Below are 18585 nucleotides of genomic sequence, written 5' to 3' on the forward strand. Positions count from 1 at the left end.
CCCAATCGTTGTGGGGATTTGAAACCCCACCCCAATGCCAGGGAAACCAGGAGACCCCAGCCCTAACCCCATCTTGCCGGGAACCATTTCAGACCTGGACTGACGACCGGTTGGTGGGGTACACCCCAATTCCCTCCCTAACCCTTTAAAACAGCCGGCTAGAAAACATATTAGGGGCCTCTTAATATATCTCCACCAGAGGCCCCTATCTATGCCCAACTACCTCTTGGGGTCCCAACAATTGGGCCCGTCCTTAAGGGGATTGGAGGAAAAGGCGGCAGGTCGTAACCAGGAGGGAGGTGTCCTCCTGAGGGCATACAGGTCGGCACTGGAGTAGCACAAACGAGCCATATAATAATAAAAATATCCACATAGGGCAGTTGTTAACAAATGGATAGTCAGATGGTATTAAAATAATATCAAGATGACATTGATATTGAGTCCGGAAAGTACCTCAGGTCCACCAATCCGGCTCTGCTCTCACCTGAGCCGGAACCAGGCAAACAAAGCCCAACAGCCCTCTCACTACAGCTGGGCATCCAACCTGGGGTGGACAGAGTACGGGCTACTAGGATAAACCTACCCCAACTGGTCTCTCACACCAGTGGGGTGGTTGATGACCATTTTATCTATTTAAATATAATCTTGTTCTATTTCCTAAAAGTTATTTATTTCCCACCATATTAAGTCATCTACTTAATAATACAATATCCCCTTTAATAAATCAAAGCCATTATATATATTGCCTGGGTTAATCAAAAAGTCAAACATATTCATGATAATTCATTTTCTTTTCCCTTTTAGATCTAATTTTTCAATATTAAACAAATCAAATCCTTATTTTCAACTAGTTTCCAGTTATTTTAAATCTACTGTAGTTTCCGGCGTATAAGACTACTTTTTAACCCATGAAAATCTTCTCAAAAGTCAGTGGTCGTCTTATACGCCAGGTGCTGAAAATTTGGGGACAGGGCTGGCTGGAAAACCTGGAGCGGATCTCCCATTTAGTCTGCGCAGGGAAAGCAGCACCAATTGGAGAAGAAGCTGCAGTGTGTGATTTTCTACAGGCTGGGGTCTGGGCGTCTTTCCTTCTAAAGTTGTAGAGCAGCTGTAGTATATCCCAACTTCAAAGGCAGGTGGGGAAGGCAGCAGCCAGAGCAGCGGCTTAGCTCTAAGGACACATTTGACTCAGGAACTGGGCAGGCTGGCTGGAAAACCTGGAGCGGATCTCCCATTTGGTCTTTTTTTTTAAAATCCCATTTATATCCTGCCCTTCTCCGAAGACTCAGGGTGGCTTACAATTTAAAGCACAAATCAATGTGCTTAGCAATAGCCTTCATTCTGTGTATATGCCTGTTTATTAGGGCTTTCACCACCCCCAAGCAGCATTATTACAAAGTCAGCTTATTGCCTCCAACAATCTGGGTCCTTATTTTACCTACCTTGGAAGGATGGAAAGCTGAGTCAACCTTGAGCCTGGTGGGATGCGAACCTGCACTAATTGCAGGCAGCTTGTGTTACTTAAGGCTCTGCGCAGGGAAAGCTTTAGAGTGAATTAGGAAAAGTGAAAAAGTGAATTAGGAAAATAGGGAATGGTTGCTGGAATCAGGGGCTGCCACAAAGAAGAGGGAGTCAAGCTATTCTCCAAAGCACCTGAAAGCAGGACAAGAAGCAATGGATGGAAACTAATCAAGGAGAGAAGCAACCTAGAACTAAGGAGAAACTTCCTGACAGCTAGAACAATTAATCAGTGGAACCACCTGCCTCCAGAAGTGGTGAATGCTCCAACGCTGGAAGTTTTTAAGAAGAGACTGGACAGCCATTTGTCTGAAATGGTACAGGGTTTCCTGCCTTAGCAGGGGGTTGGACTAGATAACCTCCAAGGTCCCTTCCAACTACTACTACTTCTTCTTCTTCTTCTTCTTCTTCTTCTTCTTCTTCTTCTTATTATTATTATTATTATTATTATTATTATTATTATTATTATTATTATTATTATTATTTAATCCACTTGCACTGTTTTATGTTTACATGTTTGATGACAAACAGCCTTATGTTTATAAGTGACAGTTTTCCTACTAAGCACCTGCATGTCATAAGCATTTGAATTAAAATTACCATATTAAAATCAAATCTGATGTTTTTTAATTTTTATTTGGTGTGCGTTGGAAGAGGGGTAGTCTTATACGGCGAGTATAGCCCAAACCCTATAATTTAACAGGAAATGTAGGGGGTCGTCTTATATGCCCAGTCGTCTTATACGCCGGAAAATACGGTAATAACCAAAATTCCCCTTATCTCAACATCTCCCTTTAACCCTCTAATTGACTATATAAAATCCCCTCTAATGAATCAAAACCCCAAGTTTTTCAACCTTATTCTTTCTTCCTTTGCCAACTAGGCTTCCATATCAGCACTTTTAAATCATCAAATAAATCTCCCTTCATTCTTATATATGTTAGTTGAATTAAAGAAGACCATTTAATTGCCAATTTTCTGGAAGGACTAGCCCATTCATTTAGTTGTCACCCTGTTATTCCAGTCCCCCATGTTTGCTCTATTTGTCTTCAATCCAATCAGTTCTTGTTTCTCAAATTTCTTCTGATTTGTATAGAAAGTCATTTCCATTTTCTGTGTTGTTACTTCCTTTTCTGGGTTTTCCATCAGCTGTACTTGTTGGTCAATTGAGTCTTCTGTCTTAATATTTAATTGTTCCACTTCTGTTATCTTCTGCATTGTTAGTTCTTTGGTTGTAGTCAAAGTTTGGCTTTGTGCATCTAAGCTGGCATCTTAATCTTTTATTTTAGGTCTCATTTTATCACAAGCTGAAATAATTGTTTCATGTATTGCTTTCAACATGGCATTTTTTTTACTGATCTTCATCCATCTTTCATGTGTTTATAAATAATCTTTCTAGTAAAAGTTGTTTGTCAAGCAATAGTCAGTAAAAGTTTACATTCACAGTTCAAGAAGGCCAATTTTACTGCCCAACTGAATCTCTCACAGATGGTGCCAAGGTCAGGAAAGTTTTATCTTATCTATGTTCTGGGCTCTGAGCCAAGTCTCTTTTTAGGAAATAACAAATTGCCATGCCAAGCTTTACCACAAGATTTCACTGATACCATTTAAGATTTTCTTCTTTTTTTAAAAAAAATTCCTGAATTTCTCTAATTCTTTTTCCAGGTTTTTTTTTTTGGTAGATAAAAACAAAAGTAAAGATAGGAAAAATTTTGGTCCCCACATCTCAGAAATATATGAATCCACTTAGATTAAAATTGTTCTTTTAAAGCTTTGATTCCCCTGGGTAGTCAGACACCGCTGTTCTTAGAGGGTGGAAAAGAAATTCCCTTCCCTCTCTCCTCACGGGGAAGATACTTCAAAGAGCTTTTACAGGAGGAAGGTTCTTAGGGTAAAGAGAAGATAAGATCTCACCCACTTTCATCCGCATTCTTTTTAGTGTGCTTGGTAGTAAGTTTGACTTTGGCTGTCAGCAGCTTAGTGATGAGCCATATTACTATGGCTGGTCTTTTCCTCGTCAGTTTGAAGAGCTGATGCGGATCAAGCAGAAGGGCTGCCACCCTTCCACGATCAGAGGTCCTTTCCTTGCTCATTGCCCCTACAGGGCCACTTTCGACCCTTTCCAGGGTCCCCCAGTGGGCTAAAACTGGATGCTGGTGACGAGGTCACCTCCACGCGTCCATCAGGGCTGCAATCACAAACTGGAAGCCCCAAATACAATTTTTTAAAGACTGATATTATCTTAACATACTGCAAATTCTTTGTTTTGCCTTGCTTTTTTAATTCTTGCTATAGAAGTAAATACCTAAGTACAGGGCTTTTTTTGTCATAGAATGCACCGGAACGGAGTTTCAGCACCGTTTTTCTAATGGATTTTCCAGAGTTGCGTTCTTTTCCTATTGTTGCCCTTCCTATCCTCATTTGCTTTTGATAATGCCCCGCTGGCATTACAGTGCAAACAGGATAACCTCTGGTGCTGCCTGCCTCCTCTAGGAGGAGCCATGAGGTGCCAAAGCACCACAGCCAGAGCGTGGCTTGATTGGCTGGGTCGAACCATGTGGTGTGGAAGCTGATGGTGGTGGTGGGAGACACATAAACATGGAGGCTGTCTTTCATGAGAGGGTGAGTGAGCCTTTTGCCTTTCCTTACAGAAGGTGGTGTGTGTGTGAGGTTAAAAAGAGGCAAAGTGAGAGGAAAGAAAGGTTGCTGGCGTGGAAGCTTGCCTGACAGTGAAACTTTGCTGTTTTGGTTCCTTGGGTAGTTCAAAGGCTGGGATGTCTACAAAAATCTCTTTTTAGTCTTTTATACTTTATATTCAAACTGCAGAGGGGAAGAATAAGAATAAAGCCTTGTGATTTGGAGGTATTATTATTAATAATATATATTAATTATGTATTGGTCAGATGTAAAGGTAGACCTCCAATATGAGGCTTAATCAAGTCTATTAAATAAATTAAAAGTAATCTGTTCACTGACAAAGTTTCAACTTTAATTTGTTTCAAGTCAATATCCATATTAAACCCCAATTGTAACTTTTTCCACCTTGTTTGACAACTTCTTAAAAATAATTCAATCTTTTTAAAAGCAACCAAATTTTGTTTTATTGGGCCAATTTCATTCCACATAGAAAGCTGACATTTCCACTCATTAAACTAAATGGGTATGCCAGTTGTTAATGTCCCAAAAGATTAATAAAATGCCTTCTTGTAATTTAAAGCCACACAGTGCATGATAACATTAATAGTATTAACTTATCTTGAACAAAATCCTAGTCTTTTAGATACACTAAAAATTGAAGGGTTTTTTTTCCAACTACAAAGGTAAAACTTGTAGGGTAGGCAAGGTAGGTTGTATGATGTGTGTGAGTTCTGACACCTTTTTTTTTCTTCAAAAAAAGCACTGCCTAAGTACAGAAATGTTTGTTATTGGACCTGTTGCATGAATGCATATGATAAGTAGAAATTCTACAATAGTCTTCATTTTTTCTTTTTGGCTTTAATGTTATGCTTTTATTTTGTTCATCATCCAGTGTTTCTCAAATTGATGGATAGTGATATAAATTGAATAAATAAATACTATCAATAAAATTGTTCAAGAAATTGAATAATAGTACTGATTTTCACGATATCTATTCAAGATTAAGTATAGTAAGAAATATAGTTGAAAATAAAAGTAATTAGGAAACAGAACTAAATTGGCAGGAGGTTATAGTTTTTTAATTTCTTTTCTTATGAAGCCTTCATGTCAAAATGCAAATTTTTAAAAGCCCCCTAAGAAAGCTATGGCTTTTTTGTTTTTGTTTGCAGAAGAAAAAGGATAGGGGATTTTCTGGATTACATTCTTAATTATTAGCTAATTATCTGAGGGACTGAGACTGGTCTATTTAGTTATGCCTAAGCATAAATAAATGGACGCGGTGGCTCAGTGGGTTAGGATGCTGAGCTTGTCGATCAGAAGGTCGGCAGTTTGGCGGGTCGAATCCCAAGTGCCGCCTAACAGAGTGAGTGCCTGTTACTCGTCCCAGCTTCTGCCAACCTAGCAGTTTGGAAGCAAATAAAAATGCAAGTAGAAAAATAGGGACCACTATGGTGGAAAGGTAACAGCGTTCCGTGCGCCTTTGGTGTCTAGTCATGCCGGCCACATGACCACGGGGATGTCCTCGGACAAGCGCTGACTCTTCGGAACCACATTGCAATTTTCTTGGGAGGGGACTCTATTGAAAACATATCTTATTTATCTACCAGCTATTGCATTTTATTGTCTCCTCAAAGTCTGCAAATATCTACCAATTAGAGCAAAGAAGGTTTGTTATATTTGCAAAGGTATCTATTTTGTTTGAATAACTAACCCTATTTTTAAAAAGTATTTGTAGGTTTTTAGATTTCTGATTTTCTGGGAGAAACCTGCTTGTGACTAACCATAATCTACATGTTTGAATTGTAAATTAGAGTTTATATGGAAAACAGAGTAAGAAGAAATATTTTTTCTGCAATTTCACATTATATGAAAATGTCTTGATTTTATTTCTAATCCAACAGCTGGAGATAGTTTACTGAAGGTTCTAGGATTCAATCACAATGCCAGCTAACAAAATGAGTATTGAGTCATAGGAAAATTGGGCACTAACCTTTGATCGATAAGGGTAATTATTCTGTAAGCAACAGAGAAGTTAACATTTTCTTAAGAACATGATTATGACTTGAATTAAAGTATCAAAAATCTTTAAAAAGGTATCAACTTTTGGATTCTCAAAAATCAATCCCTTATACTGCGATGTCACAGCAAAAAAGGCCTACCATATAGTGAATGCTTCAAAGATTGGTGATGTAACTCTTGGGAGTTTTCTTTTTGGAATGAGATCTATCCTTTTGGCGTAAGAACTTTGCCTAATTATAGAGTCTGATGCTCTGAATACAAGAAACTCTAATATCAGTTTTAAGTTCTAGGATCCAATTGTTAGGACCAAATATGTCAAAAGACAATTTAAGTTCAGAAACTAACAAACTAGACTTATAAAATGATTTAGAATTAAAAATGCCCTGCTTTAAATAAATTGCCTGAGGTACTGACAATGGCCCACAAGGAAAAACAGAGTTGTTCAGTTTAGTAATCTGGAAATGCTACAACTATCTACTAAAACAGATCTTTTGTCTGTAAGCTGATAAGACCAGAGAATTCTATTATATGGGCAAGTGTATATTTGTGAAAGGAAGTCTTCAGAGCCATACAGTATCCCAAGATGAAAAAAAAATCTATTAAGAAAATAATAAAAAATAATTAGAAATGAACTTAAAAACTAAATAGAAACAAAAAACCAGAGACAACTACAGTAAAAACCATTCACTGTAAGAAAGGCTTTTCTTGTGATTGTTTGGATGGATGTGGAAAATCATGAAGTATATAGATCAAGAAGAAATATAAATGAAATATAAATAATAAATAATAATTTGGAAGCCTAGAAAATGCTACCTGAGCAAGTTATATCTGTATTTCTATAAGAATGAAATCCAGTTATTAGCATCATATACAGGTAGTCCTCGACTTACAATAGTTCACTTAGTGATCGTTTGAAGTTACAACGGCTCTTGAAAAAGTGATTTATGACCAATTTTCACACTTACAACCATTGCAGCATCCCTATGATCATGTGATTTACATTTGGATGCTTGATAACTGATTCACATTTATGACGGTTGCATTGTCCCAGGGTCATGTGATCTTTTGCAACTTTCTGACAAGCAAAGACAATGAGGAAACCAGATTCACTTAACAACTGTGCTACTAATTTAACAATTGCAGTGATTCAGTTAGCAAATATGGTGAGAAAATTCATAAAAATGGGGCAAAACACACTTGATAAATGTCTCATTTAGCAACATAAATTTTGGGGTCAATTGTGGTTGTAAGTTGAGGACTATCTGTCTGCATACTTTTAAGGATTTGGACTAATTTTAAATATTTCATCAAATTTAATAGGTGGGGGGGGGGAAAACTTACCCCTGTTGGCTTATATATTATGTTGTCCCCACTAAATCGTTCTGGTTTCGAAACAAACCTAAGGATTAAAATAATTTTGTTCTTACTATTCTAGGATACAAAACAAGAAAATAAATACTGGAATAGCAACAAATCTTTAGTCATTGGCTAAACTCGGATACCATGCTAAAGTATCATTTATTTTAGCCATTATTTATTAGCTAAAGCAAATAAATTTAACTGCTTTTCTACCCCACACAAGGATATATTTATTCAAACAACACATTCTGACTTGATTATCACTCTAAGACTTGCTAACTGCAGTGAACAGATTAGCTAATTAAGTTTAAAACTCTAGTTTCCTATCAGAAAACACAGCAATGGCACTTTTGCTTCTTAGTGCTTTACAGCCCTTTCTAAGCAGTTTACAGAGACAGCATATTGCCTCCAACAATCTTAGTCCTCATTTTACCAACCTTGGAAGGATGGAACGCTGAGTCAACCTTGAGTTGTTCAGAATCAAACTTCTGGAGTGAGCAGTGAATTAGCCTGAAGTACTGCATTCTAACCATTGCGCCACCATACCACCACAAACATAGGGGCTCCTCAATTTCTCTGCCTCCTAGGCCGATTTTCCAAGGTTGAATGTGTATAAGATAGACATAACAGAACTAGGGCTGCTGTTTTATGGAGAGACTAGTTTCAAGACCAAATTTGAAAAATATATTTTTTAAAATTGTTTTCATACCATTATTAAAGAAAGGATGCAAATATAAAACTTTCTGAAATCATGTGTTAATTCATAAGGATAAAAGTTATATTTTCAATAACTAATATACTTCTATTTACCCTATTGCAATTCATACATTTAAAAAGCTTACCCAAATGCAGCTAGGAAGACACAGTCATCGTGCAAAACATTTGCTACTCTTTCAAAGTTCCTGTAATTATCGGAGTCTTTTTGTTCAAAATAGCCAATAATGTTTCTTTTACTGCGCTGTAACACATAAAACATACATAACACTTTAACTCACCCTTTAAAGAAATTAATATTTTCATTAATTCTCCAATTCTTTAAACAGAGCAGATGATGTCTGTTAGAATCAAATGTAATATTAGCATAAAATCATAGTCCAGGATCTCAAGTACACCCTTGTAACAAAAAAATGTGCAGAGAATCTTGAAGGTATTAATCATTAATAATAGTTATTTTATTCATTTTGATTAACCACCTATATTTTCATCAAAATAATGTTTTACATGTGCCTGTGTAGAAGATATCCATTTCCATTTATGAAGATTAAAAGGGTTAAGCAGAACTTTTTTGAAAATGCTAACAAGCCGGGGAGATGGTTAGCATATAGACTAAAAAAAGAAAAAGAGAAAAAACTGATAAATAAGCTACAAGATCACAAAGGTGAATTACAGTTTCAAAATGATACAATTAAAAAATACATTAAAGACTATTGAGATACCTTACAATGCAGAGAAAATTCCAAAAGAAAAAATACAGCAGTATTTTAAAAAAGCAGACTTACCCAAAATTTCAAAGAATATTCAAAATATCTTAAATGGAAAAATATCAGTGATGGAGATTATAGAGGCTATAAAAATGAAAAAAATGATAAAACTCCAGGTCCAGATGGATTACCTGCATAGTTTTATATATCATTACAAGACATACTAAGTTCTATTTTGAAAGAACTGTGTAATGAAATACTCCTGGAGGCTAAAATACCAAATAGATGGACTAAAGCCAATATTACTTTAATACCCAAAGAAGAATCTGATCTAACACAAATAAAAAACTATAGACCAATATCGCTATTAAATGTAGACTATAAAATAATAGTAGAAAAACTAAAGAAATTTTTGATCAAATTTGTACAAACAGACCAAAATGGTTTTTTACCTAAAAGACAGATAAAAAATAATTTAAGAATGATTCCAGTTAGGACTTCCGGTGGCAACGCTGCGCCAATGGTGGCTTTTTTCAGCTGCCCATCCTGAGGTTTCGTCAGAACTGCGGAAACAGTGAAAATCAGCTGTCCTGCAGCTTGTAAACCTCCCCCTCGGGAGAAGAAGGGGAGGCGAGCTTTCCTCAGGTAGAGGTAGAGCTCCCGTAGACCTCCAGAAATATCTGGGGGTTGGAGGGTGAAACTTCCCTCAGAGCCCAAGGCTTTCTCCGAATCCAGGACGCCTCTGCTCCGAGTTGATGGGGCGAAGCTAGACGCCACATCCACATCTGCTGATTATAGCGATCTGTGATTGATTTGAAAGCAGACAGAGCTGATCAGGAGGAGTTAAATTTTCATATATTTGGAACTTTAACTCGGGGAGTATTAATTTCTCCATACCCTAATTTGATTTTGAAAGGGAAAAGATGGCGCCGGAATGGTTTTCTTTTGTTTTTTGAAAGAAGAAAGCGTGAAGAAAGAGATATATTTTGTAACAAAGTTTGAATAACATATTGGATTTTTGTGTATTTGAGAGTTTTTAAAGTTTTTAAAGATTTTTCTGGGACTTTATTTATCTTGAAGTGCAGAGGGAAAGTGAAAGCAATAAGGGAAAGTGAATTTTAACAAGTGGGGAAATGGCTTCGAGACAGTGGGGAATTGCTGTTGTTTCTAAAAGTTCAATTTCCTCTCCTGTAACACAGCCAGCAGTGCAATCCACATCGAAGCCCAAATCTCCTTCACCTTCTCCCCCACCACCTGCATTTACACTTAAGGATTTGCAGGATGCTTTGAAGCTTCAAGCTCAACAAACAGATCAACAAACAAAGGAGGAGATGGCTGATCTTTTTGAGAGTAAAAATAGAGAGATGAGAGAAGACATATTGCTCGCACTCCAAGGGCTGGCCACACACATTGAACGTTTAGATAATCGTGTGGATGAGGTTGTGGAAAACAGTGCAAAATTAGAAAGTAGAATTGCCACAGTTGAAAATAAAATTGATAGAATGGAGGATGAGGTGACTATCTCACAATATAGAGACATGGAATTTGCCTTGAGAATAAGAGGGTTGAAAGAAAACCCATGTGAAGACTTGAAGGAGGAGGTAGCAAAAGATATAGCTCCCGTTTTGGAATGTGATCCTGAGGAATTATCAAGAGAGGTGGATAAAATATTTAGGGTTAACTCCTGGATTGCGAGGCAGAAAAATTTACCTAGAGATGTGGTGATTTATTTTTCTAAAAGGTCACTCCGAAATGCAATTATCCAGGCCTTTTATCAACAGAGATTTCAAATTGCAGGTCAGGATATTATAATTTTAAAAGAAATACCTCCAAAAATTTTGAGAAAGAGAAAAGATTTTGGTTTCCTGTCTGAGGAGCTTAAAAATCGTCAGATTCAGTTGAGATGGGAGATACCTATCGGTATGGTGGTGAATTATGTAGGGATACGATATCGACTTAACACGATTTCAAAGGCAAAAGATTTTTATATTCATGTCCTGAAAGCAGGTTCACCACCATCTCCACGACTTCTTGGTGGGGGCTCCCCAATTGTTACGCCCGTCATGGACCGATCATCATCTCCTGCAGCTGGTCTTCAGTTTTGCCACTCCTCACCGTGGGCGTTTGGAACCAATTAGATGATACCACCCCAGACGCTTAATGGACCTTGAGAGGTTCCAGGCAGCGCTGGGGTCCCCACCTGCCTCCTTCGCTCACAACTCGGCGGATGCCTTAGTGGAAGCCTGGGAAAGGGCAGCCACGGAGGCTCTTGACCTAGTTGTACCCTTGCGGCCCCTGACCCGATGCAGATCCCGTTGAGCTCCATGGTTTTCCGCAGAGCTCCGGGAGATGAAGCGTTGGAGACGGGGCCTAGAGAGCGGTTGGAGATCCAGCCGATCCGAATCCGACCGATTGCGACTAAGAGCCTATATTAGGTCTTATCTCGCTGCGATAAGGGTGGCGAGGTCTAATCACTTTGCTACCCTTATCGTGTCCGCAGATAATCGCCTGGCCGCCCTGTTTAGGGTGACTCGCTCCCTCCTTAATCAAGAGGTGAGGGAGGAACCCTTGCAGGGTCGTGCCGAGGAGTTTAACCAACATCTGTCGGACAAAATCGCTCGGATTCGGACCGGTCTGGACTCTGACTGGGCAGAGTCTGACGATCAGGACACGGGCGGTCTTGTCGATATTACCTGGGAGGAGTTTGATTCTGTGACTCCGGCGGAAGTGGACAGGATTATGGGGAGGCTGAGCTCCACCACATGTTTATTGGACCCGTGCCCTTCCTGGCTGGTTTATGCAGCCTGGGAGAGGACATGAAGCTGGTTCCAGGCAGTTATATCGGCTTCTTTGAGTGAGGGTAGTTTCCCCGCCGTCTTGAAAGAGGTGGTGGTGAGGCCTCTCCTCAAGAAGCCTGCCTTGGACCCAGCTGTGTTGAACAACTTTCGTCCAGTCTCCAACCTTCGCTTTCTTGCGAAGGTTGTTGAGAGTGTGGTGGCGCATCAGCTCCCTCTGGTCCTGGATGAAGCGGATTATCTAGACCCGTACCAATCGGGTTTCAGGCCCGGGTACAGCACGGAGACGGCATTGGTCATGCTGGTGAATGATCTCTGGAGGGCTCGGGACAGGGGATATTCCTCTGTCCTAGTCCTATTAGACCTCTCAGCGGCTTTCGATACCATCAACCATGGTATCTTGCTGCGGCGTCTCAGGGGATTGGGAGTGGGAGGCATGGTTTTGCAGTGGTTCTCTTCCTATCTCCTGGGGCATTCGCAGTCGGTGTTGACACGGGGGCAGAGGTCGACCTCGAGGTCTCTCGTTTGTGGAGTTCCTCAGGGGTCGGTCCTCTCACCTCTCCTGTTCAACATCTATATGAAACCGCTGGGTGAGATCATTCGTGGCTTTGGAGTTGGGTATCATCAGTACGCTGATGATACCCAGCTTTTCATTTCGACCCCAAACCACCCCAGTGATGCCCTCAACATGATGTCCCGTTGCATGGAGGCGGTTTGGGTCTGGATGGGGTGGAACAGACTTCAACTCAACCCCGACCTGCATCCCGGGTTATTCCGGATATTCCATCTCTCTCTATGGGGGGGTGAACTATTACCCCCCGTACATAGGGCTCGCAACTTGGGAGTCCTCCTAGATTCACGGCTCACTTTGGAAGACCACATAGTGGCTGTGACTAGGGGGGCTTTCGCCCAGGTTCGCCTGGTGCGCCAGTTGCGGCCCTATCTAGGCCGGGATGACTTATGCATGATCACTCACGCGCTCGTGACCTCTCGTCTAGACTACTGCAACGCTCTCTACATGGGGCTGCCCTTGAGGACCACCCGGAGGCTCCAACTGGTACAGAATGCAGCCGCGAGAGTTGTGTTGGGAGTCTCCCGATACTCCCATGTCACACCTCTGCTCCGTGAGCTGCATTGGTTGCCAGTTGTCTTCCGGGTGAGATTCAAGGTACTAGTAATGGTGTTTAAGGCCCTACATGGCAGGGGTCCAGAGTACCTTAGGGAACACCTGCTGCCGGCATCAACTTCCCTTCGCCCTGTGCGTTCCCACAGAGAGGGCCTCCTCAGGGTGCCACCGATCAGAGAATGTCGATTGGTGGCCCCCAGGAGGAGATCCTTCTCTGTGGGCGCCCCGGAGCTATGGAATCAGTTACCGGTTGAGCTCCGGATGGCGCCCGATCGTTGCTCCTTCCGTCGCGATCTAAAGACATTCTTATTTGAACAAGCCGGCCTGGCCTGATGGGGGATTGGTGGGGTTTTTAATTGTTATTTTAATATTTGTATTTACTGTTTTTAGTGGGCATATATTTAATTCTTTTTTAACTTTTGTAACTTTGTATTTTTTATTCTTGCCCTGTTCACCGCCCTGAGTCCTTCGGGAGAAGGGCGGTATATAAATAAAATTATTATTATTATTATTATTATTATTATTATTATTATTATTATTATTATTATTATTATTATTATTATTATTATAAAAGAAGAAAAGTTGGAAGATAAACAGCAAACTGAAGGTGCAATGTCATTGGTTGCTGGAGAGGCACAGCAGGCTGAGTCTACTGAACAGTTTTTAGTGTTAAAGGATGATCCAAAGGAACAGAGAATGACACAGGCTGCACATAAACATAAAGAAAAGGAGCAACTGAAACAGAAGATAGATTCTGGTTCTACAATACAAGGTCCTGTTACTACTGAGGCGGTGGGAGGAGCTAGACCGAAGAGACCAACTGAGGATCTTCAGGCATTGTTCTATAGGCTTCAGGTCACAAAGAATGGTGACAAAGTTCCTGACTTGGAATGTTAACGGCCTGAATTCACCACAAAAAAGAAAGTATTTCATTACCTGAAGCAACATAAAAATGATATTGTTTGCTTACAAGAAACTCATATTTGTCCGAAAGATCAAAGGTATTTGATTAATTCCCAACTGGGATTACATTTTATTGCATCTGCTCCAGATAAAAAGAGTGGAGTGGTTATCTACTCAAGAAAAGACTTACCAGTTAGATTAATTGAGACTGATATACAAGGAAGATATGTTATTATTGAACTACTGTTACAGGGCAAGAAAGTTCTCATTATTGGATTATATGCACCGAATCAACAGCAAAGAAAGTTTTATAAGCTTTTACATGACAAAATAACTCAACTGGATTATAAATCTGTTATTATGATGGGTGATTGGAATGGTGTTTTGGACTCATGTAAGGATAAGAAGGGATCTTTTAAAAATACCCCTAATCATTCCAAACTGCCTAAAGCCTTTTTTATTTGAAAGATGATTTGGAATTAAGAGATATTTGGCGTGAGCGAAATTTGGAGGACAGAGACTTTACTTTCTTTTCAGACAGGCATCAATCGTTTTCTAGAATTGATTTTTTTAAATTACTAATGATCTTTTTTCTAAGGTTAAAAAGATCAAGATTTTTTCCAGAACACTATCGGATCATAGTCCAGTATGGATGGAGTTGTTTAATGAAGATGGGATTAGAAGATCTTGGAGACTGAATGAACATTTATTTAGATATGATGAGTTTTCGGAGAAATGTAGGGAACATTTGAAAGAATTTTTTGCTTTGAATATGCATAAAGGTACTTCGATTGAAATGGTTTGGGATACTAGTAAAGCTTATATGAGAGATTTATATGCATAATAGACATAGGCGTAAGCAGATGCAAAAACGTAAAGAGTTGGAAGAAGAAATTAAGTTGAAAGAGAAAGTTCTTATTTTGAACCCATTAGATAAGAGAGTAAGGGATTCAATAAATTTGCTGAAAGAGCAATTTAATATGTTAATGGCGGATCAGGTTGCAACTAACTTGCGGTATGCGAAACATAATACTTTTTATAATGCAAATAAACCTGGTAGGTGGTTAGCTTATCAATTAAGGAAAAAACAGAAATTACGTACTATAGAGAAAATAGAATATAAGGGTAAAGAGGTTTATCAACAAAATTTGATTAAAAAGGGTTTTTTAGATTTTTATGCAAATTTATATGCTAGTGAGAATATACAAGCTTTAGATATAGATAAGTATTTACAGGAAGCACATATTCCTACGCTCTCAAATGAGCAATGGGAGGAGATGAATCGATTAATTACTTCCGAGGAAATCATTTCAGCAATTAAACAGTTAAAATTGGGTAAGGCTCCTGGTACAGATGGGTTATCTGCAACTTATTATAAATTATTATTTGCAGAGATGGTAGAACAGTTAAAGGAATTATTTAACAATATCCAGGCTGGAGGGGTGGTGCCTCCGTCCTGGAGAAGGGCTTTTATATCGCTGATTCCAAAGGAGGAGCAAGATCCCACCCAACCAAAGAATTATAGACCTATAATTCTTTTAAATATAGATTATAAGATCTTTGCAAAAATATTGGCAAATAGATTAATGCAGGTTTTGACCAGTTTCTTTTTTTGTTGCAAATGATACCTATATTGAAAAAGGATGACAATTTGGATGAGTGGCAGAAGGGTATTAATAAATTTATTTGGGCAGGGAAAAGACCGAGAGTTAAAGTTAAGATCTTACACGATGTACGGGAAAGAGGAGGACTTAAAGTGCCTAATTTGAAATTATATTATGATGCGGTTGTTTTATCAGCGGTTAGTGAGTGGCTTAATTTAACAAATGACCTTGAGGAATGGGACTTATTATATGGGTGGCATGCATATTTAGTTTATGATAAAAAAGTGGATAAGGCATTTAAATCTCACATTTTAAGAAGTGCCTTATTGCACGTATGGAAAAAATATTATTATGTTAAATTATAAAATACCAATTTGGGGGATTCCCAGGCATGCGATAGAGGGTGTATCTGTGGGTGTGAGCTTGGATATGACTTCATATAAGGAATTACTTAGATGGATAGAGAATGATTGGCAAGTAAAATCATTAGGTGAGTTAAAACAAGAAAATATCATACAGTCTTGATTTCAATATACTCAATTGCAAACGAGGTGGAAGATAGATCAGAAAATTGGTATTACATTAACTGATGAAAATTTGGTAAAACAAATTAAAGATCAAAACCGAGCGCATATAAAGAGAATATATAATGCTTTAATATTGGGTATTGTTATAGATTGTGATACTAAAGAAACAAATTTGATGTTGAATTTGATAACAGCAGCAAGGCTCTTGGTAGGTCAATATTGGAATAAAGATAGTTTGCCTACTATAGAAGATTAGACACTTAAGGTGTCAAATTTGGCAGAAATGGCTAAGATTTCTGCTTATTTGAAGGATCATTCACAAGAAAGATACATTTCAGTCTGGAGAAGATGGATAGATTATATTCCGAACAAATATGGGACTAAAATGTTTCATCTAGCTTATGAATGAATTATAAAATATTATTAATATTAGTATGTTTTATGGTATTTTTATTAGTTTTTATTATATTTTATTATTATTTTTATTAGTAGTATTGTTTAATACTACAGATATTATCTTGTTTTTATGTTCTTATTATTATGTTTACTTTTATCTTGTTTGTATTTATGTTAAAGGGGAGTTAAAGTTGTGTTAGGAACTTGGTTACATATATAGTTGGTTAATGTTATTTAGATTTTGATTGTTATTTTTGTAACCCTGTATTCAGTTCTGGGAAGTGGGGGAGGGGTAGGGGTGGTGGTTTGGGGGTGGGTTTGTATTGTAACTTTTATAAAACTTTTTAATAAAAAAAAGATAAAAAAAGAATGATTCCAGTACTATGAAACTCATCCAGGGAAACAGATGGCTTTAATATTCCTTGATGCACAGAAAGCGTTTGACAAGGTAAACTGACAATTCATGTTCCAGCAACTAGTGGAAATGGATTTTGGAGAAAACTTTATAAATATAATTAAAACAATTTATTATAAACAAACAGCCAAAATAATTGTAAATAAAGATTTTACAGAAAACTTTTAACATTAAAAAAGCACAAGACAGGGATGCCCACTATCTCCATACAAACACTGGAAGTATTGAACCGAAACATCAGACAAGATATAGAAATTAAAGGACTGGAGATAAAAGATGAAAAATATAAACTACAAGCATTTGCAGATGACTTGGTTTTTATATTGTTTCCACTGGAAACAAGCGCTAAACTTATGGAGAAAATGGAAAAGTTTGGAGAAGTGGCAGGGTAGAAAATAAACAGAGAAAAGACTAAAGTGATAACAAAGAATCTAACAGGAAAAAAAATCAACTAGCAAAAAAACAAAAACAAATCTTCAAATAGTTTAAAAAGTTAAATATTTGGGAATTTACGTAACAGCAAGATGTGTAACAATAAAAGAAGATAACTATGTAAGACTCCTAAAATAAATAAAACTGGACCTGGAAAAGTGGAAAAACCTACAACTTTCAATACTGGGGAGAACAGCAACAGTAAAAATGAATATCTTGCCAAAAATACTCTTTTTATTTCAAACGATTCCTATAAGGCTAGGAAAAGTCTTTTTTGATGAATTGACTACATCAATGCTGAAATTTATCTGGCAAGGAAAAAAAGCTAGAATTAGACTGAAAATGCTACAAGAAGTGAAAGAAAGTGGAGGATTTAGATTGCTGGATTGGATGTTATACTACCAAGCAACTATTTTAACATGGCTTAAAGAATGAATGCTGCTTAGAGATAAAAGACTATTATACCTAAAGGGGCATGACCTACAAATTGGTTGACATACCTTTCTGTGGTATGGGAAGAATAAAATACATAGATATTTTCGAAACCACTTTATAAGAAATGCACTTCTTTCAGAATGGGAAAAAATAAAAGCAAAAATTTACATTAAGATACCTGAATGGCTTTGAACAATGGAAGCTTTTGCTTATCCAAATGTAATTAATTAAGATAAAGTTGTGAACCTATAAAGATATCTTGGACATTGAAGGAAAATTGAAAGACAGACAAGATTTACAAGAACAAAGTTCATGGTGGCCATATTTGCAAATCAAAACAAGATATGAAAATGAGAATCCCTAAAATAATGGGATTCTATAAAGAACAAACAGAATTTGACCACATACTGTTAAAAACAATAAAACATAATAATACAAATGTTAAAAAAGATTAAACTAACAAGCCCCAGTGATAAAATATTAAAAACATTTTCTTTTTAAAACCCCTATCATCAGTCCAGGTCAGCCTTATGGAAAAGAAATGTTTTGAGGTCGCGACGAAAGGACCAGAGATCTGGGGCCATCCGGAGCTCAAGGGGAAGCTGATTCCACAGGGCAGGCGCACCCACAGAGAAGGCCCTCCCCCTGGGGGTCGTCAGCTGACATTGTCTAGCCGACAGCACCCTGAGGCCCTGTGTGAGCGCATTGGGCAATGGGAAGTCGTTCCTGGCAGCAGACGGTCCTGCAAATATCCTGGGCCTAAGCCATGCAGGGTTTTTTATAGGTAAGAACCAGCACCTTAAATCTCACCCAGAGGGCAACCGGTAACCAATGCAGCTCATGCAGGAGGGGTATATTATGGGAGTATCGGGATACTCCCATCACAACCCACACGGCTGCATTCTGCACCAGCTGGAGCCTCCGGGTGGTCTTCAAGGGCATCCCCATGTAGAGAGCATTGCAGTAATCTATACGGGAGGTAACGAGCACATGAGTGA

General features: G+C 38.3%; 1 protein-coding gene and 1 long non-coding RNA gene across 3 annotated transcripts in view; one reads left to right on the plus strand and one right to left on the minus strand.

Annotated features, from left to right (window-relative positions):
* Positions 1-4104, plus strand: part of LOC310648971 — an 81096-nt gene extending 76992 nt beyond the window's left edge. Inside the window, exon 3 of the long non-coding RNA XR_014494192.1 lies at positions 4012-4104. This is a non-coding gene — a long non-coding RNA (uncharacterized lncRNA). The remainder of the gene's footprint in view (positions 1-4011) is intronic.
* Positions 1-18585, minus strand: part of ERP44 (endoplasmic reticulum protein 44) — a 151386-nt gene that overhangs the window by 18617 nt on the left and 114184 nt on the right. The window contains exons 6-8 of one of the 2 annotated variants that reach the window (XM_083377139.1): positions 8376-8491; positions 7516-7573; positions 6146-6169 (exon numbers count right to left, since the gene is read on the minus strand). In XM_083377139.1, the coding sequence (XP_083233265.1) occupies positions 6146-6169; positions 7516-7573; positions 8376-8491 (198 nt within the window). The remainder of the gene's footprint in view (positions 1-6145; positions 6170-7515; positions 7574-8375; positions 8492-18585) is intronic. The other variant, XM_083377140.1, reaches the window with a different exon arrangement.

This window comes from Vipera ursinii (genome assembly GCF_947247035.1).
Source record: "Vipera ursinii genome assembly, chromosome: Z".
Classification (NCBI taxonomy): Eukaryota; Metazoa; Chordata; class Lepidosauria; order Squamata; family Viperidae; genus Vipera; species Vipera ursinii.